Consider the following 21,261-nt stretch of genomic DNA (forward strand, 5'->3'; position numbering starts at 1 on the left):
ATTATTCCTTGACTCTAAAATACTGTCCTATCTTCTAGGAACATCAAATTCCCTGAAAAAGTTAAATGGGCTTATGTCATGGAATGAATCTCGTATACTCCGGTATCAAAATTAGACCCCTACAACAAAACATGGGTAATATGGAGCGACAAAATTTCAAAATTTGGAGTGGGAATTGAGGGAAGTAACAGATTTACATCCACATATCTCTCACTGCTCTTACCTTGACATGAGAGCCCGGTGTCACCCCAAATTAATTATGGCATTGTGCAGACACAAAAGGTGCACAGATATGATTTGAGATAGAGGACTCTACAATTACCTTCCTGCTCCTATATTCCATAACACAAGCTCCAATCACCCATAATTATACATTTTCACATTTCTGAATTAGAATACTGTACTTACATAATAAAACTTGAATGTCATTTTTTTTTTTTTTAATAAGATCTACATTCAATGAATAAAAAGCAGACCTAAAAACACTAATAGGTGGATTCAGAAAGACTTAGGCCGGCGTATCAGTAGATACGCCGGCCTAAGTCTAAATGTGCGCCAACGCAAATTTAAGCGTATTCTAGTAACCAGATACGCTTAAACGCTTAGGCTAAGATACGAGTAGCGTAAGTGTCTTACACCGTCGTATCTTAAAGTGTAATTTTTAGGCTGGCCGTTAGGTGGCGCTTCCATTGTGGTCGGCATAGAATATGTAAATCACTAGATACGCCGATTCACGAACGTACGCCCGGCCGACGCAGTACAGATACGCCTTTTACGTATAGCATTTTCAAGCGTATAGTTGTTCCATCAAATAGCTGGACTAGTAATGTTAAGTATGGCCGTCGTTCCCGCGTCGAAATTTGAAAATTTTACGTAATTTGCGTAAGTCATCCATGAATAGGGCTGGACGTAATTTACGTCCACGTCGAAACCAATACGTCCGCGCGGCGTACTTAGCCGCAATGCACACTGGGATATGTACACGAACGGCGCATGCGCCGTTCTTAAAAACCGTCAATCACGTCAGGTCACACTTCATATACATAAAACACGCCCCCCACATCCTCATTTGAATTAGGCATGCTTACGCCGGTCCCATTTACGCTACGCCGCCGTAACTTAGCCGGCAAGTACTTTGTGAATACAGTACTTGCCTTGCTAACTTACGGCGGCGTAGTGTAAATACGATACACTACGCCACCGCAAAGATGCGGCGGGCTTTCTGAATCTAGCTATAAGGCTCACTTCACACCCATGCACTGGTAAAGTTTGTTAGTCTTTAAAAAGAACTTTGGATGGCACCCCAATGTACTATGCAAATGCACCTCAACACATAGATGGGCTTAAAAAAAGGGGTACCTGTAAGATTTTTTATGCTTTGTGGTGTATTGGCAGCTAAATTCAAAAGTTAAGGGGTGTGCCCTAATGGTCTGTTCACTAATGTGCAAAATAAAGCACTTAAAACCCACCGGAGCAGCCTTTCTCAACCGGGGAGTCACAGCATCCTGGTTGAGAAAGGCTGTCAAATACCACTGAGCTCCCGCTCTGCCGAACTGTACATCAGCACAGCAGGAGCTTGGCTGGGACAGTAAAGAGAAAGCAGTGGAAGGGGGAAGCAGCCTGGGCTCTTCACCTCCCCCTACAGGGAAGTACACGGCAATGCAGTAACCCATGTGAATGCAGGTACTGTACTGCAGTTTTGTAAAGGATGTGTGTGCCTTCTAGGGCTTGTTCATATTAGCGCCAAGGACTGCTGCTCCTCCCAAGAATAATGCTGGGATTGCTTTTTAGAGGAATTTGACTGGTAGTGAAGAGGCGATATGTCGCCTCCTCATAAGCCCGTTGCAACCCCCTAAATGCAGCATCACCGTGCCGCAACTGCTTGCAGTGGAGCCCCCACTCACCTGGGGGTATACTTCAAACTACGGTCAAAGCATGTGTACATTCCTGGTTGTTGCCACTGCAGCTAAAAGGAGGGAGCAATTGGGGGTGGGAAAAACGTAGCTCAACTGCATGATTCTACTGTCCCCCAACCTCGCATGCAAACGAGTCTTTGGTTCACATTTGTACAGCTGTGTCTTGGATGTAGGGCAGCCCATCCATTTCAATGAGTTTCCCCTGACCCACAGAAGTCCCTGACCCTTTTTTTTTCTAATTGTCTCACAGCGAAAATGCACTGTGTTTGCCAATGCGTGAGGGTACCATTAACAATGACAACGCTACACATCTGCAAAAGAGAAGCGCATTTGTCTGCATGTTGGGAATGCACGCGATTTTGTGTGCGTTCCCCAACATGCAGTAATGTGAGCCAAGCCTCAGACTGGGGTGCCTTGAGACTGAAAACACTTTGAGGGCGCCCTGACTGGAAACATTGCACCAGACAGATGTGAAAGGGGCCCAAAGCAACACCGTCAGCCTTTAGATGATAAAAGCACTTCATAAACTCTTTTGAAAAGTGCTTTTTAATTAGAGAAAAAAAATGCAAAACACTTTAAAATTATCCCTAAAGCATAGGTGGCAAACACAAGGCCCACGGGCCGAATCCGGCCCTCCATGCCATTTCATGTGGCCCTTGCACCTCTCCTGCAGCTACAGCCCTCCTCAAGACCCTTACTTTCTGCTTTTAAGCAGCTTCTTCCCAGCAGCAGCATAAGGAAAGTGGGGTGCACTGTGATGTAAGGGAGAGTGGGGGACCCAACTTCTGATGGTGGGGTGGCTCTTGGCATCTAATGTAAAGGGCAGGGGATGCGCTGGACATCTAATCTTACAGATACAACCGGCCCTTTTGAGGGCAATCATAATGCTGATGTGGCCCAAGATGAAATGGAGTTTGACACTCCTGCCCTAAAGGGTTTGTAAAGGTAAAAAAATGTTTTCCTAAATAGCTTCCTTTACCTTAGTGCAGTCCTCCTTCACTTACCTCATCCTTCGATTTTGCTTTTAAATGTCCTTATTTCTTCTGAGAAATGCTCACTTCCTGTTCTTGTGTCTGTAACTCCACACAGTAATGCAAGGCTTTCTCCCTGGTGTGGAGAAAGCCTCTTGAGGGGGTGAGCGGGAGTGTTAGGACACTCTCTACTTTGCAGATAGAGAAAGGAGCTGTGTGTTAGTGGGCGTCCTGACACTCCTGCTCACCCCCTCCCCCCTCAAGAGGCTTTCTCCACACCAGGGAGAAAGCCTCGCATTACAGTGTGGAGTTACAGACAGAAGAACAGGAAGTGAGGATTTCTCAGAAGAAATAAGGACATTTAAAAGCAAAATCGAAGGATGAGGTAAGTGAAGGAGGACTGCACCAAGGTAAAGGAAGCTATTTAGGGGGTTTTCTTTTTTTTTACCTTTACAACCCCTTAATGTCAAATAAGTACAATAAGAGGATAAATAACGTTGAGAACGCAGTTTAAAGCGGAACAAAACTCTCTCAAGCAACATTAACCATTTTTAATCCTTATGCTATAAGCTTTTGTAAATAAATAGGAAGCTGTATATTTGTTTACTTGTTTTTTTTTTGTTTTTTTTTAATCTTACATTGCGTGCCGTTTATTGGCCTAGGCCAAATAGTGTTGTACATCCAGGCACCATTCTGCATTCCTAAGCTAAATGCAGAAGTATTTCAGAAAGGAAATGCTATAAGAATCATCTGCCCCTACTCAAGATGGCTGTGGTTAGAAATGCTAGGTGGTGTTTTTCAAAACGATTTCTCAAAAAAGTAAAGCAGAGAGACATGGATGGATGGGTGAGTTTTCTCCGAATACTAAAAAAACATTTAAATAGCGTTTTTGGATTGTAGCGCTTAGATAAACTTTAATTCAGCTTTAAAAATGATTAAAATTACACAAAATGCTGCTATTCAAAAACATCTACATAAAGGCTGTTAACATCCTGAAGGCTAACAGAGTCACGCTGACTTACAGAAAAGGCTTACACAAAAAACACACATGCACTGTACTGCCCGCTTTGACTGGAGCACACATGCACTTTGAAAACTTGTTAGAGACTCGGAAAATACCTAAACAAGTCATACAATAAGGGTTCACTTGTTTGTGAAATACATTTTTCACTGTAAACTTCAAACCTGTGTAATTTTATTTAAAAAAGGCATTTTAGATCACTAATCTAATATACTTGCATGCCCCATCTTGATGAATAAAGGCACAAATTCATTGTTTTGTAGATACAAGACACCCATCTTCAAATTGTTATTTGCCACTAAAAGAGCATCATAAGAAACATCTAAAACAGCTAGTTTAGAAGCAGTTTAGATAGCTTTTTAAACCTTACCTCCAGTTTCATTTTTTCCAATTCTGAACGAAGCAGTTCAATTTCTTTTTTAAGATTTTCTATCTGAAGGTCCCTTAGAGGGAAAAGGGAGCATAAGGCATAAAACTGGTAAGCAGCAGGCAAGCAATAAAACAGTATTGGTCAATGAGCAGCAACAGACAAGAAGTTTACATATAATCAGTACCTGTCATCTATCACAAGACCATTCGGGGGCCCAAAAGTTTGTTGAAAGATGTCTTCTACAACCTAAAAAACAGTGAATCAATAAGGCAGGTATAAATGTCTTTTTGCACACGATTTTTTAAAAACCAGTGGTGTCAACTTGGTTGATACAATATATTTCTTCCTATGTAGCCAAACTGGGATAACACCTATTGTTGCATTTTCTCGAAATCCGATTCCATGTTGGCCATTCACGTCCTGCTGGAAAAATGTTTTTTGATCAGCACTGATCAGTGTATTTTGGTGGAAGGGGAGTCACAACGTCAAAATAAAATGACACATCAGAGAGGATTCCTGCATACATCTCGATTGGGTGAATCATTCAGCTGGCCAACTGAACAATAAAAACTGAACCATGTGTGCTCAGCGTGACTTAAAGTGGATGTAAACCCACTCTCATCCTTTCTAAACTACTGCCATAGTGCTGATCTATAAGGATATAAACGCCTCCTGCATGTATCCTTACCTTTCAAATTCCTCCCATCTGTCTGTTATAAGAACTGAAAAACTGCAGATTCTGTGGGTGGGTCTGTTGTCTGGAGCTCGATGGGTGGAGTCGTGATGTCAGTGGACTCCCCGCCCTCCTCTACACTCCGCTTGTCAACATGCATTTTGTCCTGTGTATTCCTTACACTGAATTCTGCTGTGATCACTAACATCCAGTCAAAACCCAGAAAAGTAACCACATGACTTCAGAAAAGGAGTGGGGGTGCGAATTAAAAAATAATGCCTGTCTCCAGGCTAGTGCATTAAATATATAAATAACCTGTCATTCACAGCAAGGGGGCGGAACGGACCAAGGTTTTTCTCTGTTAGTCCGTTTTATCTCACTGAACAAAAAAAAAAAAAAAAAGAGGATTGCTCAGAGCTGGATTAACTCTTTGTGGCAAGACTGGGCACAGAGGATAGGAAATCTTTTACTCTACAGTACATCGTGACACCCAAAAAAGCATGAACAGGCCGACTTTAGATACATGCGCACCGCTGTCTTTTCAAAGAAGCTTGTATACTGTCCGCCAAAGGCACAGTAGGGCAGATCGCCGCACCAACTCTATTTTTAGATCCTGGTCTCAACTGTGCGGTCTATATTTAGATCCTGGATCTATTTTTAGATCCTGGTGATCAACTGTTTAATCTAATTTTAGACCCTGGTTTCAACTATGTGATCAATTTTTAGATCCCGGTCTCAGCCAAGTGATCCAGTTTTGGATCCTGGATCTATTTTTAGATCCTGGTTTCAACTGTGCGATCTATTTTTAGATCCTGGTATCAACTCTGTGGTCTATTTTTAGATCGGAGTCTGGATTTAAAAATAGAACAAAGATCTAAATATAGACCTCATAGTTGAGACCAGGATCTAAAAATAGATCAAACAGTTGAGATCGGGATCTAAAAATAGATCCAGGATCTAAATATAGATCGCACAGTTGAGTCCAAGATCTAAAAATTGATTGAGGACCTAAATATAGATTGTACAGGCGAGACCAAGATCTAAAAATAGATTACATTTTGCAAACTCCATACTTTTATTTTAAAGGGATTCTAAAGGCAAAAGTTTTTTTTACCTAAATGCATTGTGTACATTAGGGTGAAAAACTTTGTGACCAGCTCCTTCCCCCTCCTCTCCTGTATATTCAACTGATCCCAATCTCAAACCAGTGCTGTGCCTGGAAGCAGCAGCACTGCTTTCTTCTCTTCCTCATCACAGGTCTCAGATGCTGTCAATCACAGCCAGTAAAGAGGGACCGGGAGGCCAGGCCAAGCACATAGTACAGATAATGGATCGGGCACTCTAAAGGCTTATAGACTGGGAGGTAAATTAAGGCATTACAATTAAATTTAAAGTAAAAGTCTATAAATACACAATCCTGTCTGAAACTCTGCAGTGTATTAGGTCTTAACTTTTTTTTTCTTCTTTCTTTCCTGATAGCTGGTTATTTAGATTTACCACCGATATTTAGGAATATTTGTTTTTTAAACTATACATAGCAACAAAATGTGTGTGGGGGGGTGACCAGGATGGGCATGCGAGAGGACGCTTCTCCTCTCCCACAGCTCCCGCAGGTGATCCATCACTGACCCTTCCCCAGTCTACCCCCTAACGATCTACCGATATACATTGCGGACCCTTCTGACTCTGCTAAGCAGGCTTGGCAGTCAGCCCAATCTGCCTATGAGCATTTGCTCTCTTCCTCAGCCAAAAAGAGTAGGTTCTTCTCCAAGCAAGCGTTCTTTGAAAAAGGGGGAGAAAACTGGTTGCCCATTGGCGCAGATTGCCACCTCTCAGCAGCATTTCCCTGCAATAGAAGCAATCATTTCCTAAACATGCAGTCCCCAGCTGACAATGTTGTCAGTAGGACATTGCTATCATTAGACGCCACAAAGGCTTTGGATGGCATTGACTGGGCATATCTAGAACGCTTTGGATTTGGCTCACAGTATATTACAAGGAAAAATTCTGAACGGGCTTTTAAGGTGTTCTATACCTATGCAAAAATCTCTCTCTCTCATGTGCTTGCTGTAGCTGAGAGATCAACCACCATGAATCTCCCCCACCAGATGGGTTGGAGACATTTTCAAGCTCACTTCAAAAACTCTGCTGCCAATAAATAGAGCATTCAATACACACATTCCTATCGGTTGTTCAATCTGTACACTTTCACATATTTTTTAACTGAATGCTAGGAATACCAAGGCTGCCACTTATTTCTTTGCACCAACTTTTATTAACGATCTAAGAACAAATAATCGAAACTGCAGAAGGACATTTTAATGCAAGTCAGTTGCAAGTGGAAAACCCACAATAAAAAACTGTATTCACCTGCTGTTCCACTGGCTGGGCATTGCTGATCTCAATCAGAGATTCGGTTTGTGGTGGTTCTTCCTCCTCTGGAACTTCATTGGCCATTACTACCACAGGCTTCACGTGTTCTTCTATTGCTGAGGCTCTCAAAAAGTTGGGTGGGTTCTATTTACATGAAAACAAATGACATTGCTACCAGATTTTCATATACAAGAGACAACAGAAAAATACCTTACAATAAATATCAAGGATATACTAAATAAGAGTGGAAGCAATATCTGCTTCTGATCATGTACGTTCTCAGAGTGTCTAGAAGACAGAAAGAAATCTAGGTGCTGTAAAACGTGCACACCTGCGCTGATGCTTCTATTTACGCTAAAAAGGTACAATTTTCTATGGATTTTTTTGTAAGGAGTGTACGAATACATTCTTGTTATACATGTAAAATCTCAAGTCCGGCTGCTTTTTTTAACTGTAGTGCAGAAAAATGAAAATCGGGGCCATTGTTATGCTGTCTGGCAGGGGTACTAGGATTAGGACAAAAATACAACAAAGGGCTGTAGTGACTCTAAAAGCAACATCATTTCTGCCCTTTGTTGTAGTGATAACTGCAGCTACAGAACCAGTTTCTCAGTTGGCATTAAAATGTATTTCCCATAATCAAAAATGCTAAAACTAACAGCAGAGCAGTCATAAAATGCATATTCTTTAGGGGTACAATATACTACAAATGACATTTGCCTCGACTTCCACTTTAAAAGTAAAACCCAGCCAGCTCGCTGACAACCTTCAAACAACGTGCTCATCACATGCTGAACAAGTTCATAGCAGTAAATACTGGATCAACCCGTCTAGCAAAAACCACAAATACAATTATGTGAAACAAGTGGTCATTAGACTTACATCAGGAAGGCGTGGTATCTGAATAAGTCGTTTGAAGTATAACATGTCAGATGCTCGTTTGAAGAAGTTTTTCAAGCTGTGGGAAAAGGAGAAATAGTGATACTATATGGTAATGCCTTTCCCAAAGTTGAATACATAGAAATGATTTCAACTAGTGAGCTGAAGGAAATATTTTTAAAGTATCAGTCCAGCCAAGGCAATGCTTTATCATCATTACATGGAGCCTGGCAGGATTCTCTTTCAAATTTTCATGCCATAATTTCTCTGTTGTTCTCCACCTGAGAATTTTGGGTGTTCTCACCCTCCTTGCATGTTCTGTACCCTCTGGGGGCATTGTCTCTCAATAGAAAATAAGTAAATACTTCAAGAGTTAAGACCCATGAATTGAAGTGCAGATCTCTCACAACAAAGCAGAGAGATAAACTGCTAGCAAGTTTAACTTTCTTTGCATTTACCAAAAAATTAAATATACATAAGAACCTTACAGAAGGTGAATGTTCATAACTGTAAAAATGTAAAATCATGCTAAAGGCAAAATGTTTCATTTAAAATAAAAAAGAGGTTATAATTACTTGCTCTGTGACGCGATACTGCACAGAGCGATCCCTTACATCTGTTTTTGAAGTCCCCTGCCAGCACTCTCCACCCATACTTCTTATGAGTGGCGCCTTAGCAAGCCAAGTACTGAGAGGGCACCAGTGGGGGGAAACCCTTCCGAGCCAGACTGTATGCATCCATAGACACAGGCAGTGTGGCTCGGCCATGTTCCTCGCTACCAGCATTCGACTGACAGCAGCAGGAGCCTATTGTTCTTGCTGCTGCCTGTGGCTTCTGTGAGATCAGGAAGTTAGGGGAGCGGTGCTGAAGATGAACACAGCACTGGATCGTGAGCGGAGGCAGGCAAGTGTTTAGGGGCAAAAGGCAGGTGGCGGGTTGGGGGTGTGGATGAAGAGCTAGTGTAATGTGCATTAGGGTTTTATCTTTGTAACCGCTTTAAACGTTCTCACCATCTTAAAGTGGAAATTTAGGCAGAAAATTAAGTTCTGCTAGATCACGTCAGGCTGGCCCTTTTGCAGATATAGCTATGTGAAACATTAAACATAAGTGTCTATACTGTTTAAAATCCAGTAATACGCAGTCTCACCCTGCTCTGCACATGCTCAGTTTCTCTCTATTTTTAGGCACTGTGTCGAATATGTAGAGGCCGACCTGCTAACAGCCTAAAGATTTAAAGTGATTGAAAAAGTCTATTTTTTTAGTTAAAAATAAAAAAAATTCTACTTACCTGCCCAGTGTAATGGGTTTGCACAGAGCAGCCTGGATCCTCCTTCTCTGGTCCCTCTTCCATGCTCCTGGCCCTTCCCTCCTGTTAAGTGCCCCCACAGCAAGCAACTGGTGGCTAAGGCCTTATAGGCTAAAACGCGTCAACTGTTCTCATTGTTCACTGTTGCTCGTTAATAAATACGACTGTTTTTTTTAAGAGCAACGATCGTAGTGCGGATCATCTTTTCCTCCAAGCTATAGCTCCCCGTGTCCATTCAGACACAGAGCTGTGGCCCACCCCAGCCCCGCTCCCTTTCTCTCCTCATTGGCTGTCTGACTGATTGACAGCAGTAGAAGCCAATGGTGTGGCGCTGCTGCCAATGAGGTGGGGAGTCTTGGGCAGCCGAGACACTCCTGCAACATCGCTGGATAGAGAGGGACCTCAGGTAAGTAATTAGGGGTGCTGCTGCACACAGACAGCTTTTTATCTTAATGCTTAGAATGCATTAAAGCAGAGTTCCACCCAAAAATGGAACTTCCGCTTTAAGTGATGGTGACCCCCTGACATGCCACATTTGGCATGTCGTTTTTTGGGGAGGGGGAGCAGATACCCAGTTTTTTTGGGCACCCAGCTCCCACTTCCTCCCCGGGCTCCACGGCAACGAAAGGAAGTTCACCTCTCCCCCCTTGCAATCTTCTGGGATTGCCTGACCATTCACAGCGAGCAGCGTGGATCATGCATGCACAATGCGCGCACAGCTGGGTGCCCACAGTTAGAATGTCGGTGCCGGGGAGAGGAGCGGGGCTTTGTACACCCACATTACTGGACTGTGGGACAGGTGAGTGTCTGACTCACTTTTTGTAGCTGCCAACTTTTAAATGGGTGGAACTCTGCTTTCAGATGAAAAACCTTTTGCCTTTACAATCACTTTAATTCTGAACAGGGGCTCTAGGGTTCAGCAAAATGGCAGCCTCCAGCAAGAAGAAACAGGAACAATGCTGGAGGCAACTTACATTACACACTTCTTTTGGTAGCATAATTATTCATGTGGAATGTATGTTTCTTGCTAAAGATCCTTATTTTAATCAAGTTATGAGTAAAGTGCTGCTTTTGGTATTAATGTAAAAATAGGATGTTATAATTTAATATATTTAATAATTTAGAACATTCAGAAAAAAAAAAAACTGTATAAGTGGTCAAATAATATCAGCCAAAAAAAAAAAAAAAAAAAAAGGATCAGTAGAGTTGGAACAGTCATACCCACCTGTGGAATTGCTCATGAAATCTGTCTCTGTGCCCCTGTAAAGTATCTGGAGGCAGACCTAGAATAAAATAAGAACAAACAGTGCATGTATAAGATGTCCTCTATAGCACTGGCAAAACATGTTTTTTTAAGCAGGGGCACTTCATCTATCATTTAAGTCCCTGTAATGCCTCGTACACACCGCCGGACTTTCCGAGAAAAAAAGTCTGACTGCCTTTTTTTCCCCTCGAAATGTCCGGCTGTGTGTAGCCTCCATCTGACTTTTTTTTGTCAGAAGTCTGACAGACCTTAGATGGAGAACCTGTTCTCTATCTTTCCGTCAGACTTCCGACGGACTTTGCATGGTTAAAAGTCTGACTGTGTGTACAAGGCATAACAGTCCATTTGCTATTTGAAAGTTTAGAGAGGATTAAAACTTTGGCCATCTTTCTGTCCCCCTCTACTGGCCACACCTACTGAACAGGCACACACACCTGAGCAGTAAATGAGTTCAGGCACTGTGCATAGTTTATAATATATAAGTAGTATAGATATGGCTAGAGAGGGAGGTGTTGTGGGGGGGCTGTATTCCATTTCAGTTGTGCCCCCCCCCATCCACCATGGAAGCTGTACCCATTGGGCTCCTTCTGACATCACCATGCTGCACACAGTCTGAACACAGGCAGCACAGCTCCTCTCTCCCTCCTCCTATCACATGGCACACAGCTCAGATCTATTCTCTTACAGACAGCCTCTATCTGCAAACTGTGTAGCTGCCTGCTATGCTGCACAGACCTTTTTACCTGGAAGATTCACAAGTCAGAACTGCAGCATAGCAGGCAGCTATACAGTGTGCAAATAGAGGGTGTCTGCTGTAAGAGAATCGATGTATGCGGTTTTGGAGGAGAGGGAGAGCAGACAGTCCAGACAGAGCCTGATCAAACAGAAGAGAAGAAAAGGAGGTGGATTTCCGTCAAAATTGTCAGCATAAGAATCCCTAGAAGGCTGTAGCCCTTCCCGTTATTTACCTTGATTTTAACAGAAAGATTGCACTTCCAAAACACCCTTGTACATATCAGATGTCCCGATACCAGAAAACTTCTCACATATAGGCCTGGGGCTTGTATCCTCGCAAGTCAAATCCCATTTACCTGTTCTGACTGCCCTTTAAATACCACGTATGAGATGTAAATGCATCAACATTTACTAAAGTCAATCATATGGCAAATGTAGCCAAACAATTCAGAACACGCTTTGTAAACACACCAATATGGAGGGGACAATAGCTGATGTAGTCTACCAGCTCTTACTTTAAACCTTTTCACCAAACTCACAATAACAAGGAAGGAAGACATTATGAGAACATTACAGAGAGTAAGAGACACAAATCCACTTACATGAATGCAACTTGAACATCAACTTGACGGTGTAGTGATAAAGATGACTGCAGTCCTGAATCACCTGTATAAGAGGAGCCAGCTTACATTGTCCGGATGCCATCTGGGAGACCGCAATGGCACTGTTCAGCTGTCTGATAACTGATCATGGAAGACTCTGTTACTTCATGCAGCTTACATTATATAAAGGTACTCACATTTAAGTACACTAAGCCCATGAAGGAAAAATTCAGTCACCCACATCTCTGAGCACCATATTGACAAGTGTGGCCTCTGGAAGCCCGCTAGGCCACGCTAAGAGTGAATTACATTAAAGCAAGACTTCAGGTAAATAAAAAAAAGTGTGCTCTGTAAAAAATACGCTTTCACTAAACTTCCAACACTGTGAATGAGAGCTGCGGCTCTCATAAACAGAAGGAATTTGGTTGTTTACCCTTCCCTCCTCTCCCCTTGTTGATTCACTGAACATTTTGTATTTTGTGAAAGGCACAAGGGGACAGGAAGGTCAGAAAAACGAAAGAACGGCTTCTGTGGAGTGATAGCACAGGAAGTTTAGTGAAAGCTATACTATCCAGATCAATGGCAGCGATCCTGGAGAAAGAATACAGCATTTGAACCTTAACGATTTGTTACAGATCAAATTAAATAAAAAAAATAAAAAAAAAATACTGGAGTTCTCAATAAGATAAGATTAAAAGCGGAATTAAACCCAAGAATAAATGTAATATATTGTAGTTTACCAATAATTAGATGTGGTGCCTGCATTTGTTTATTTTATCCTCTGTTTTCATCTGGTGACCTGGCCTATAAACACACTGGATCAAGGAGCACATTTGAACAGCAAAATTGTCAATCTGGGGGAAGGAATGTTGGATGGACTAGCAGATTTAAATACACTAACAAATTGAAGCCAAACTCCAGCCAACACTGCAGTTACAAAAGTTACAGCAACTTTCTGATAATTGTAAGCACCCCTGTCAGCGATAAATGGTGGATCTCAACCTTCTTAACGGATACATTTAGAGGACAGCTTGTTCTGTTGAAAAAAAACAGACATACTGGCTGGATCCCTGGTTGAAAATAAAATAAATAAAACCTAAAAAACAAAACTAACACAGCCTAATCATCTAAGGATTGGTAAGCTGCAATATAATAAAATGTTTGCTATGGATTTTAATACCACTTTAATGAAATTGGCAAAAGCTACTAAAGAAAAAAGTACCCATTTTAACTCGGTTATAAAAAAAACTGCACTGTTTTGTCTACAGAAATATTAATTTTAAAATGTCATTGCAAATGTCACAAAGAAAGGAGATACAGCCAATATATTACTGGGACAAAGGGAAACCATCAAGGAGAATTTAAAAATAACTCTTCAGGCTGTTACGCCCAGTTACTGACTGGAGGCGTGCATCTTCTATCATTTCCTCCAACATATACCTACAGACAACTTACAGTTGTTATCTTTCAATGCATTAAGTAAAGTCAGTGTTACTACTGCAATGTTATCTGTGGTGACATTTGTCTCATATCAATGTTTCTTACAGCACGTAGAAATTGTACATTAAATGCTGAAAGTAATGACACATCTTTCTTAGGAACTATTATTACAATGCAAAACATATATGTAAGCTGTATCTATGTAAGCAGATCTACAGATTTGATCTTGGGATTAAAGACTAAGTTCACCTTTTTGGGGAAAAATAATAAATGCACATATTTTTACAAAAAATTGGCATCTATTCTTTTTTCTCACATGAGCCTGAAAAGCATTGCACCCCTAATCAGTGGATCTTCCTCTGTCCAGTGCCCCCATGCGAAGCCATGTCCAATGGGAGCACTTGTGCATGCTTGCTCCTGAGCCCCGCTGTTGGGTCCATTGACACAGACAGTGAGACTCAGCCTCGTTCCCCCGCTGCTTGGTCACTGGCTTTGATTGACAGCACTGGGAGCCAATGGCTCTTGGTGCCCCCAGCAAAACCCAGCGAGACCCGAAAGTGAGGGGAGAGAAGAGCTGCAGATGTGCACAGCAATGGGATGAATGAGGGCTCAGGCAAGTAAAAAGGGCGGGTGGGGGGTAGTAAGGGGGAATTCTGGTGCCTAAACATTTTTTGGTTAAGCTTTAGAACCACTTTAAAGCTTTGAGTTACTTTGCCAGTGTTCAATCAACTAAACGTGCAGCATATAACCCCCAGCCATCATGGCTGACAGCCTGTGTCCTGTACAGTATTCCAAGAAAAGGATTTTACAGGCACATAAGAAATCCAAAATGGCAAAAAAAAGTGCAACACAAGGCCTAGTAGCACAACTCAGCGCCTTAGCATGCAGTACAATCTGATGTCTGATTAAAAATCAGCCTAAAAATGAGTCATATGGGACAACTTAATATCTCAATATGTCAAATATTAGAATCGCAAAATATGTTATCATGCTCAAATAACAGAACAAAAATAATAACTGTGTGATCAGCAGCTATTTAAATACAATGTCAGTTGACACCGTAGCAAAACATGTATGAGTGATCAGATAAACAGAACAAAAAAGTTCGAAATGAGAAACAGCGCTAAATATTGGTTAAAATGTCCAATTACATAAAGTGCATTCGTTAGGTGCCGGTTTTATAAATCTCAGATGTGCAGATAGTCCATAGTAGATCCTACACCTTTTCCCAGACAAGTCACCACGCGTGGGCCACACTCCCCTTTGGGGTATTCACTCACCAGAAAGTAAGGAAATATGGACATTGAAAGGTATCTTTACATCGGATCATCCGTTCCAAGATGGGGGTCAGTGAGGGTAAAACTCCATATAAAATATAAAAGGATGCCAAACATAGTGTGAACCCGTTTAATTTATAAAAGTAAAGAAATCCCCTCACACAGGATCCCCGCTCAAAATGCACGTACCATACAGTAGATGACAATACACATGTTGGGTAAGTGCAAGCAGATTCCGACCAGTGTCCGTATCCCCAGAGATTCGATCCACACTCGAAACGCCGAGTCCCTTCCTGGATAGGACGCTAGTGGAGCGCACAGATGGAGCGCACTCGTCACTTCCGGATCGCCGCTGTAGTCCCGCCCTGACCGGTTTCGTTGTCCAATCAACTTCCACAGAGGGCGTGGGACAGCGGTATCAGTGTCCTTATTATATAGAGCTCACCATCCACTCAGTGAACGGGAGCGGCGCATTGTTTCATAGTAATCATGGTAAAACCCGCCCTGAAGGCGGAAGTCAAGGACTATACATATTATACAGCGCCAAGGACATAAAATTATCTTGCACAAAACAATCTCCAAACTACATCGGCACATAGTATATGCCTCAATGTCGCGGAGATAGTATATGGTTTAATGGGAATAATATAATGGACCAAATATTATGTTTAATAAGATAGCTACACTGGGGTCACAGGTCATCAGTCGGAACCTCTTCCTGCAAGCATAATCAATATAAACACATAGTAAAAACAATAAATGGAGACCCTGAAAAACATTCAATCTGTGTAAATACAGTGTATCCAGATCTCCACTATAGTAATATATATATATATAAGTAATATATATATAAGTAAATGGTCATAACAGCAAAAATTCAGTATGTTACTAGATAAAAACCAGAAAATTAAAAAATATATCTATATATATATATATAAACCTAATAGTCACTTGTTCCTTAGAGAGGCAAAATACAGTGATTAGTCCTTAGGTAGAAATATTAAAATCATCATAAAATATATATATATATATATATATATATATATATATATATATATATATATATATATATATATATATATGTAACACAAATAATAAATTGTATCACTGGTGGGTTCAATAACTGTAGTAATAATACACTATATATTAATATATATTAAAAAAGTAAAATATATATATATAATCATAGATAAAATGACTAAATGTATAAAAAAGGAGATGTCTAAAAAATATTATAAATAAAGGAAAAGGTACCAATAATAGATACTGGGCAATATAAGAAATTAAAAATCACTTATAAAGCAGTTAATATCCAGTTCTATGTTTAAACCTCTCGGAGCAAGAGTATCGAGACAATGGATCCATTTCGTTTCAAGTTTAGACATCTCAGCCCAAATTGGAGGGGTTGCAACCGGATAAGAGAGTTATCTAAACTTGAAACGAAATGGATCCATTGTCTCGATACTCTTGCTCCGAGAGGTTTAAACATAGAACTGGATATTAACTGCTTTATAAGTGATTTTTAATTTCTTATATTGCCCAGTATCTATTATTAGTACCTTTTCCTTTATTTATAATATTTTTTAGACATCTCCTTTTTTATACATTTAGTCATTTTATCTATGATTATATATATATATTTTACTTTTTTATTACTACAGTTATTGAACCCACCAGTGATACAATTTATTATTTGTGTTACATAAAATATATATATATATATATATAATTTTATGATGATTTTAATATTTCTACCTAAGGACTAATCACTGTATTTTGCCTCTCTAAGGAACAAGTGACTATTAGGTTTATATATATATATATATATATATATATATATATATATATATATATATATATATATATATATATATATATATATATATAGATATATTTTTTAATTTTCTGGTTTTTATCTAGTAACATACTGAATTTTTGCTGTTATGACCATTTACTTATATATATATATTACTTATATATATATTACTATAGTGGAGATCTGGATACACTGTATTTACACAGATTGAATGTTTTTCAGGGTCTCCATTTATTGTTTTTACTATGTGTTTATATTGATTATGCTTGCAGGAAGAGGTTCCGACTGATGACCTGTGACCCCAGTGTAGCTATCTTATTAAACATAATATTTGGTCCATTATATTATTCCCATTAAACCATATACTATCTCCGCGACATTGAGGCATATACTATGTGCCGATGTAGTTTGGAGATTGTTTTGTGCAAGATAATTTTATGTCCTTGGCGCTGTATAATATGTATAGTCCTTGACTTCCGCCTTCAGGGCGGGTTTTACCATGATTACTATGAAACAATGCGCCGCTCCCGTTCACTGAGTGGATGGTGAGCTCTATATAATAAGGACACTGATACCGCTGTCCCACGCCCTCTGTGGAAGTTGATTGGACAACGAAACCGGTCAGGGCGGGACTACAGCGGCGATCCGGAAGTGACGAGTGCGCTCCATCTGTGCGCTCCACTAGCGTCCTATCCAGGAAGGGACTCGGCGTTTCGAGTGTGGATCGAATCTCTGGGGATACGGACACTGGTCGGAATCTGCTTGCACTTACCCAACATGTGTATTGTCATCTACTGTATGGTACGTGCATTTTGAGCGGGGATCCTGTGTGAGGGGATTTCTTTACTTTTATAAATTAAACGGGTTCACACTATGTTTGGCATCCTTTTATATTTTATATGGAGTTTTACCCTCACTGACCCCCATCTTGGAACGGATGATCCGATGTAAAGATACCTTTCAATGTCCATATTTCCTTACTTTCTGGTGAGTGAATACCCCAAAGGGGAGTGTGGCCCACGCGTGGTGACTTGTCTGGGAAAAGGTGTAGGATCTACTATGGACTATCTGCACATCTGAGATTTATAAAACCGGCACCTAACGAATGCACTTTATGTAATTGGACATTTTAACCAATATTTAGCGCCGTTTCTCATTTCGAACTTTTTTGTTCTGTTTATCTGATCACTCATACATAAGAAATCCAGTTTTCTCTTAGTGAAAATGTCTCTTGTCCTTCCCTCCAGTTGTCTGTGCTGTCATAGCCAAGTTAAGACTCAGGAAGGCAAAGAAAAGTGACTGTAGCAGACCGAACGGCTTCAATAGCAACTTTTGGAGCAGCTCTGCACTAGAGCAGGGGCTTCTGGTATCGCCTGGATCGTCGCGGTACAGAGTTTTTAGGCTCTGAAATGAGGCTCAACTGGCTAAACCACTGTGGAGTCACAGCAGAAAATCATCAACTCGGAGTACTAATCTACAAGTACTATTCTCAATAAACAGGATGATACATGGGGCAAGAAGATGGATTATTAGGTATGTGCTGAAAATCTACTTACCAGCCTCAGCAAGTTTAAGCTCACAGTCCATATAATCAAACATTTCTACTGTTAGCTGGAATCTGTTAAAAACACAGCAAATGTTAAATGACAGAAATAATAATTAACTTAAATGTAGAACTGAGGAAAAACTTTTTTTTTTTTTTCCCCATTTTTGATACAACTAAGGGAGGGCAAAATCCACTGCCATTTTCCTTCCATCTTTTGTCCTATTGGGAAGATTGCCCCCTAACTTCCCGTTACATAACCACAGAAGGAAACAATCCATCCAAAAGTGAGTAAAATCTCTGGTAGTCACCAGGATCACCATAATTGGTGTACCGATTTGAAGATTTCCCCTCTATTCCTAATCTGGTGACCACTGAAAATTTGGGGATTTTATTTTATTCTTGGTAATAATGGTCACCAAATCAAAAAGGGGATTACATTCTCCAACGGGGACACAGACAGTAATGAAAACCTGACAGGTGTTTCAATCCCGAACAAAAGCCATTCATTCCCCTTCACAGCTCAGCGCTCCAGTGAGAGCTGGAGGGGAAGACCAGAGAGACAGTTATTGACAGTCACCAGCTCTCTGCTCATGGAACTGAGAATCGACAAATCTACAGTCTTTGAGTGCTTAGTTCTCAGTCTAATGCAACTTTCACACTGCAGCTGTTTTCATGCGTTTTAGCTCTAAAAATAGTGCCTGAAAACTGCCTCTCGTGTCTCCCCAGTGTGAAAGGCTGAGTGCTTTCACACTGGGATGGTGCACTTGCGGGACAGGAAAACAAAAAAAGTCCTGCAAGCAGCATCTTTGGAGCGGTTTGGGAGCGCTGTATACAATCGCTCCCAAAATGCCCTGTCTATTGAAAAAAGCGTCTGAAAAGTGATTCAGAAGTGCCGCAACACAGGCAGTTTTAACTCCTTTGGCCGCTAGCAGGGGTTAAAAGTGCCCTGAAAAGCGTTGCTTAAACAGCGCTAAAATGAGCGGCGCTTTAGAGCCAACGTGGCGCGGCTACAGTGTTAAAGTAGACTTAGAGCTGGCGATTTACATGCTGCATCCACCTGGGTGAGTTTTCTTTTTTTTCCCCCTGTTATCCCATACTTCTCTTTTAAATTGACACTAAATCTATTTAACTTTGTACTCTTTACTAAACAAAATTACCTTCTGTCACGCTCAGCCAGCTCCAAATATCCAAATACATTTTACCTTTCTGTTTTTGCTGCTGTCATACGACTTCATGTTGGAGAGTGGCTACGTTCTTTCTCCATGGTCCCACAGTGTGTAGGAACGTAGCCACCATCTCTTTTTTTCCTCAGAGAAGTATGAGCTACTATGGGATTTTTAGTGTGCAACTTAAAGGCGAAGTTGCACCCAAAAGTGGAACTTTGCGTTAATAAATCCTTACTTCCATATTTTTTTGGTGGGGAGGGGGGGGGGCGGGTTACTATTTTTTACAGGTACCCAGCTCCCACTTCTGCTCCTGGTGCCGCGTTGTTGAGCAGACGTTCTCCTCTCCCTCCCTGCAATCTTCTGGGACATGTCACAGGTCCCAGAGGATTGCTCGACCATTCACAACATGCAGCGCGACTCGCATACCTGGTTGCGAAGTCGCAAGCTGTCACAGCTGGGTGCCCACGCTTTCAATGCCGGCGCAGCGGAGAGGAGTGAGGCTTCGGGTGGCCACATCACTGGACCGTGGGACAGGTGAGTATGTGTTTATTAAAAGTCAGAAGCTATCCTTTTTGTAGCTGTTGACTTTTAAATGGGCGGAACTCCACTTTAAATGAACCAAAGAGTTCAATTATGCCTTTGATCAAAGCTGCTAAAACCAAGTGGACGAAACCTCTCCAGTACTCAAGATCTCCAGGTTATGCAATGTAATTGGACACAATCCAACTACAGTATATCTCATTTCTTTATTCTGCAAGATCACAGATTCTTTTAATGTATGATACTCTCTAGTTGTTATTTTTATTAGGTACAACATGCAAAGGATGTACACATACGGGACCCTGTGTTGATGGCATCAGTTTGACATGAGTTATAAATGTTTCTGAGATCATTCAGAATTGATAGGTGCAGTTGACTTCATACAAACTAGGGATCGACCGATATCGTTTTTTCGGTGCGGAGAAGATGCCATTTTTTTCGGCCAGCTCTCAGGCCGATAGCTGATATTATGTGCCGATATTCTGTGCACTTAAAATTTTTACGCTTTTTTTTTCCCACCGTTATTGCCGTCACAAGGAATGTAAACATCCCTTGTGACAGAAATAGGCAGCGACAGGTACTCTTTATGAAGGGATCGGGGGGTCTATAAGACCCTAAACCCCTCCTCGGCACTTGAAAGTATTCAAAACATCAAGATCTGCGTTTTTGAATACAGTAAAACATTGGTTTGAGAGTAACCTGGTTTGAGAGCGTTTTGCAAGACAAGCAACATTTTTTAATACATTTTGACTTGATATACAAGCGATGTCTTCATACAAAGAGTAGCATCACAACTGAGTATAAAAAAAAAAAGAAGAGAGGTGCCTCCACGTGTAGCAATATGGTTACATTTAATTAAGGTACAATATTTAGCAACTCACATGATTGAGGATTAAAAGAGGCACATCCAAGTATGCAGACATCCGGGGTAAAGCTGTCCACATAGATCGTCCTCCGCACCGCCATAGACATCATCCCTTCCACTCTGTGCTCCACGAGTGCTTCAAGCCTCACTTTCAGATCACTCTACTGCAGGGTAGTCTTCCCGGTCACAAATGCAGACAGACAGTGGTGAGAGCCGGCAGTGCGGACGTCTGCATACTTAGATGTGCCTCTTTTTAAACATCAACCATGTGAGTTGCTGAATGTTGTACCTTCATTAAATGAAACCATATTGCTACACTTAGAGACACATCTCTTCTCTTTCATATTCTGTAGCTCCTGATGGATTTTGCTTCTAATCCCCTTGTGGAGACTGTCGTTTGTGGATAGACATTTTATAGTTCCACAACCACCAAATCACATTGCAATAATATTTTTTTTATATGGACTATAAGCTGAAGGATTTATGAATAAATGGTTGTGG

General features: G+C 41.0%; 1 protein-coding gene across 1 annotated transcript in view; it reads right to left on the reverse strand.

The window, feature by feature from the left end:
- Nucleotides 1–21,261, reverse strand: part of HIP1R (huntingtin interacting protein 1 related) — a 179,562-nt gene that overhangs the window by 74,621 nt on the left and 83,680 nt on the right. Inside the window, exons 7-13 of the mRNA XM_040347324.1 lie at nucleotides 18,200–18,261; nucleotides 12,111–12,251; nucleotides 10,735–10,792; nucleotides 8,207–8,282; nucleotides 7,322–7,468; nucleotides 4,463–4,524; nucleotides 4,279–4,351 (exon numbers count right to left, since the gene is read on the reverse strand). Coding sequence (XP_040203258.1) covers nucleotides 4,279–4,351; nucleotides 4,463–4,524; nucleotides 7,322–7,468; nucleotides 8,207–8,282; nucleotides 10,735–10,792; nucleotides 12,111–12,251; nucleotides 18,200–18,261 — 619 coding nt within the window. The remainder of the gene's footprint in view (nucleotides 1–4,278; nucleotides 4,352–4,462; nucleotides 4,525–7,321; nucleotides 7,469–8,206; nucleotides 8,283–10,734; nucleotides 10,793–12,110; nucleotides 12,252–18,199; nucleotides 18,262–21,261) is intronic.

The sequence above is a fragment of the Rana temporaria genome, chromosome 1, assembly GCF_905171775.1.
Source record: "Rana temporaria chromosome 1, aRanTem1.1, whole genome shotgun sequence".
NCBI lineage: Eukaryota > Metazoa > Chordata > Amphibia > Anura > Ranidae > Rana > Rana temporaria.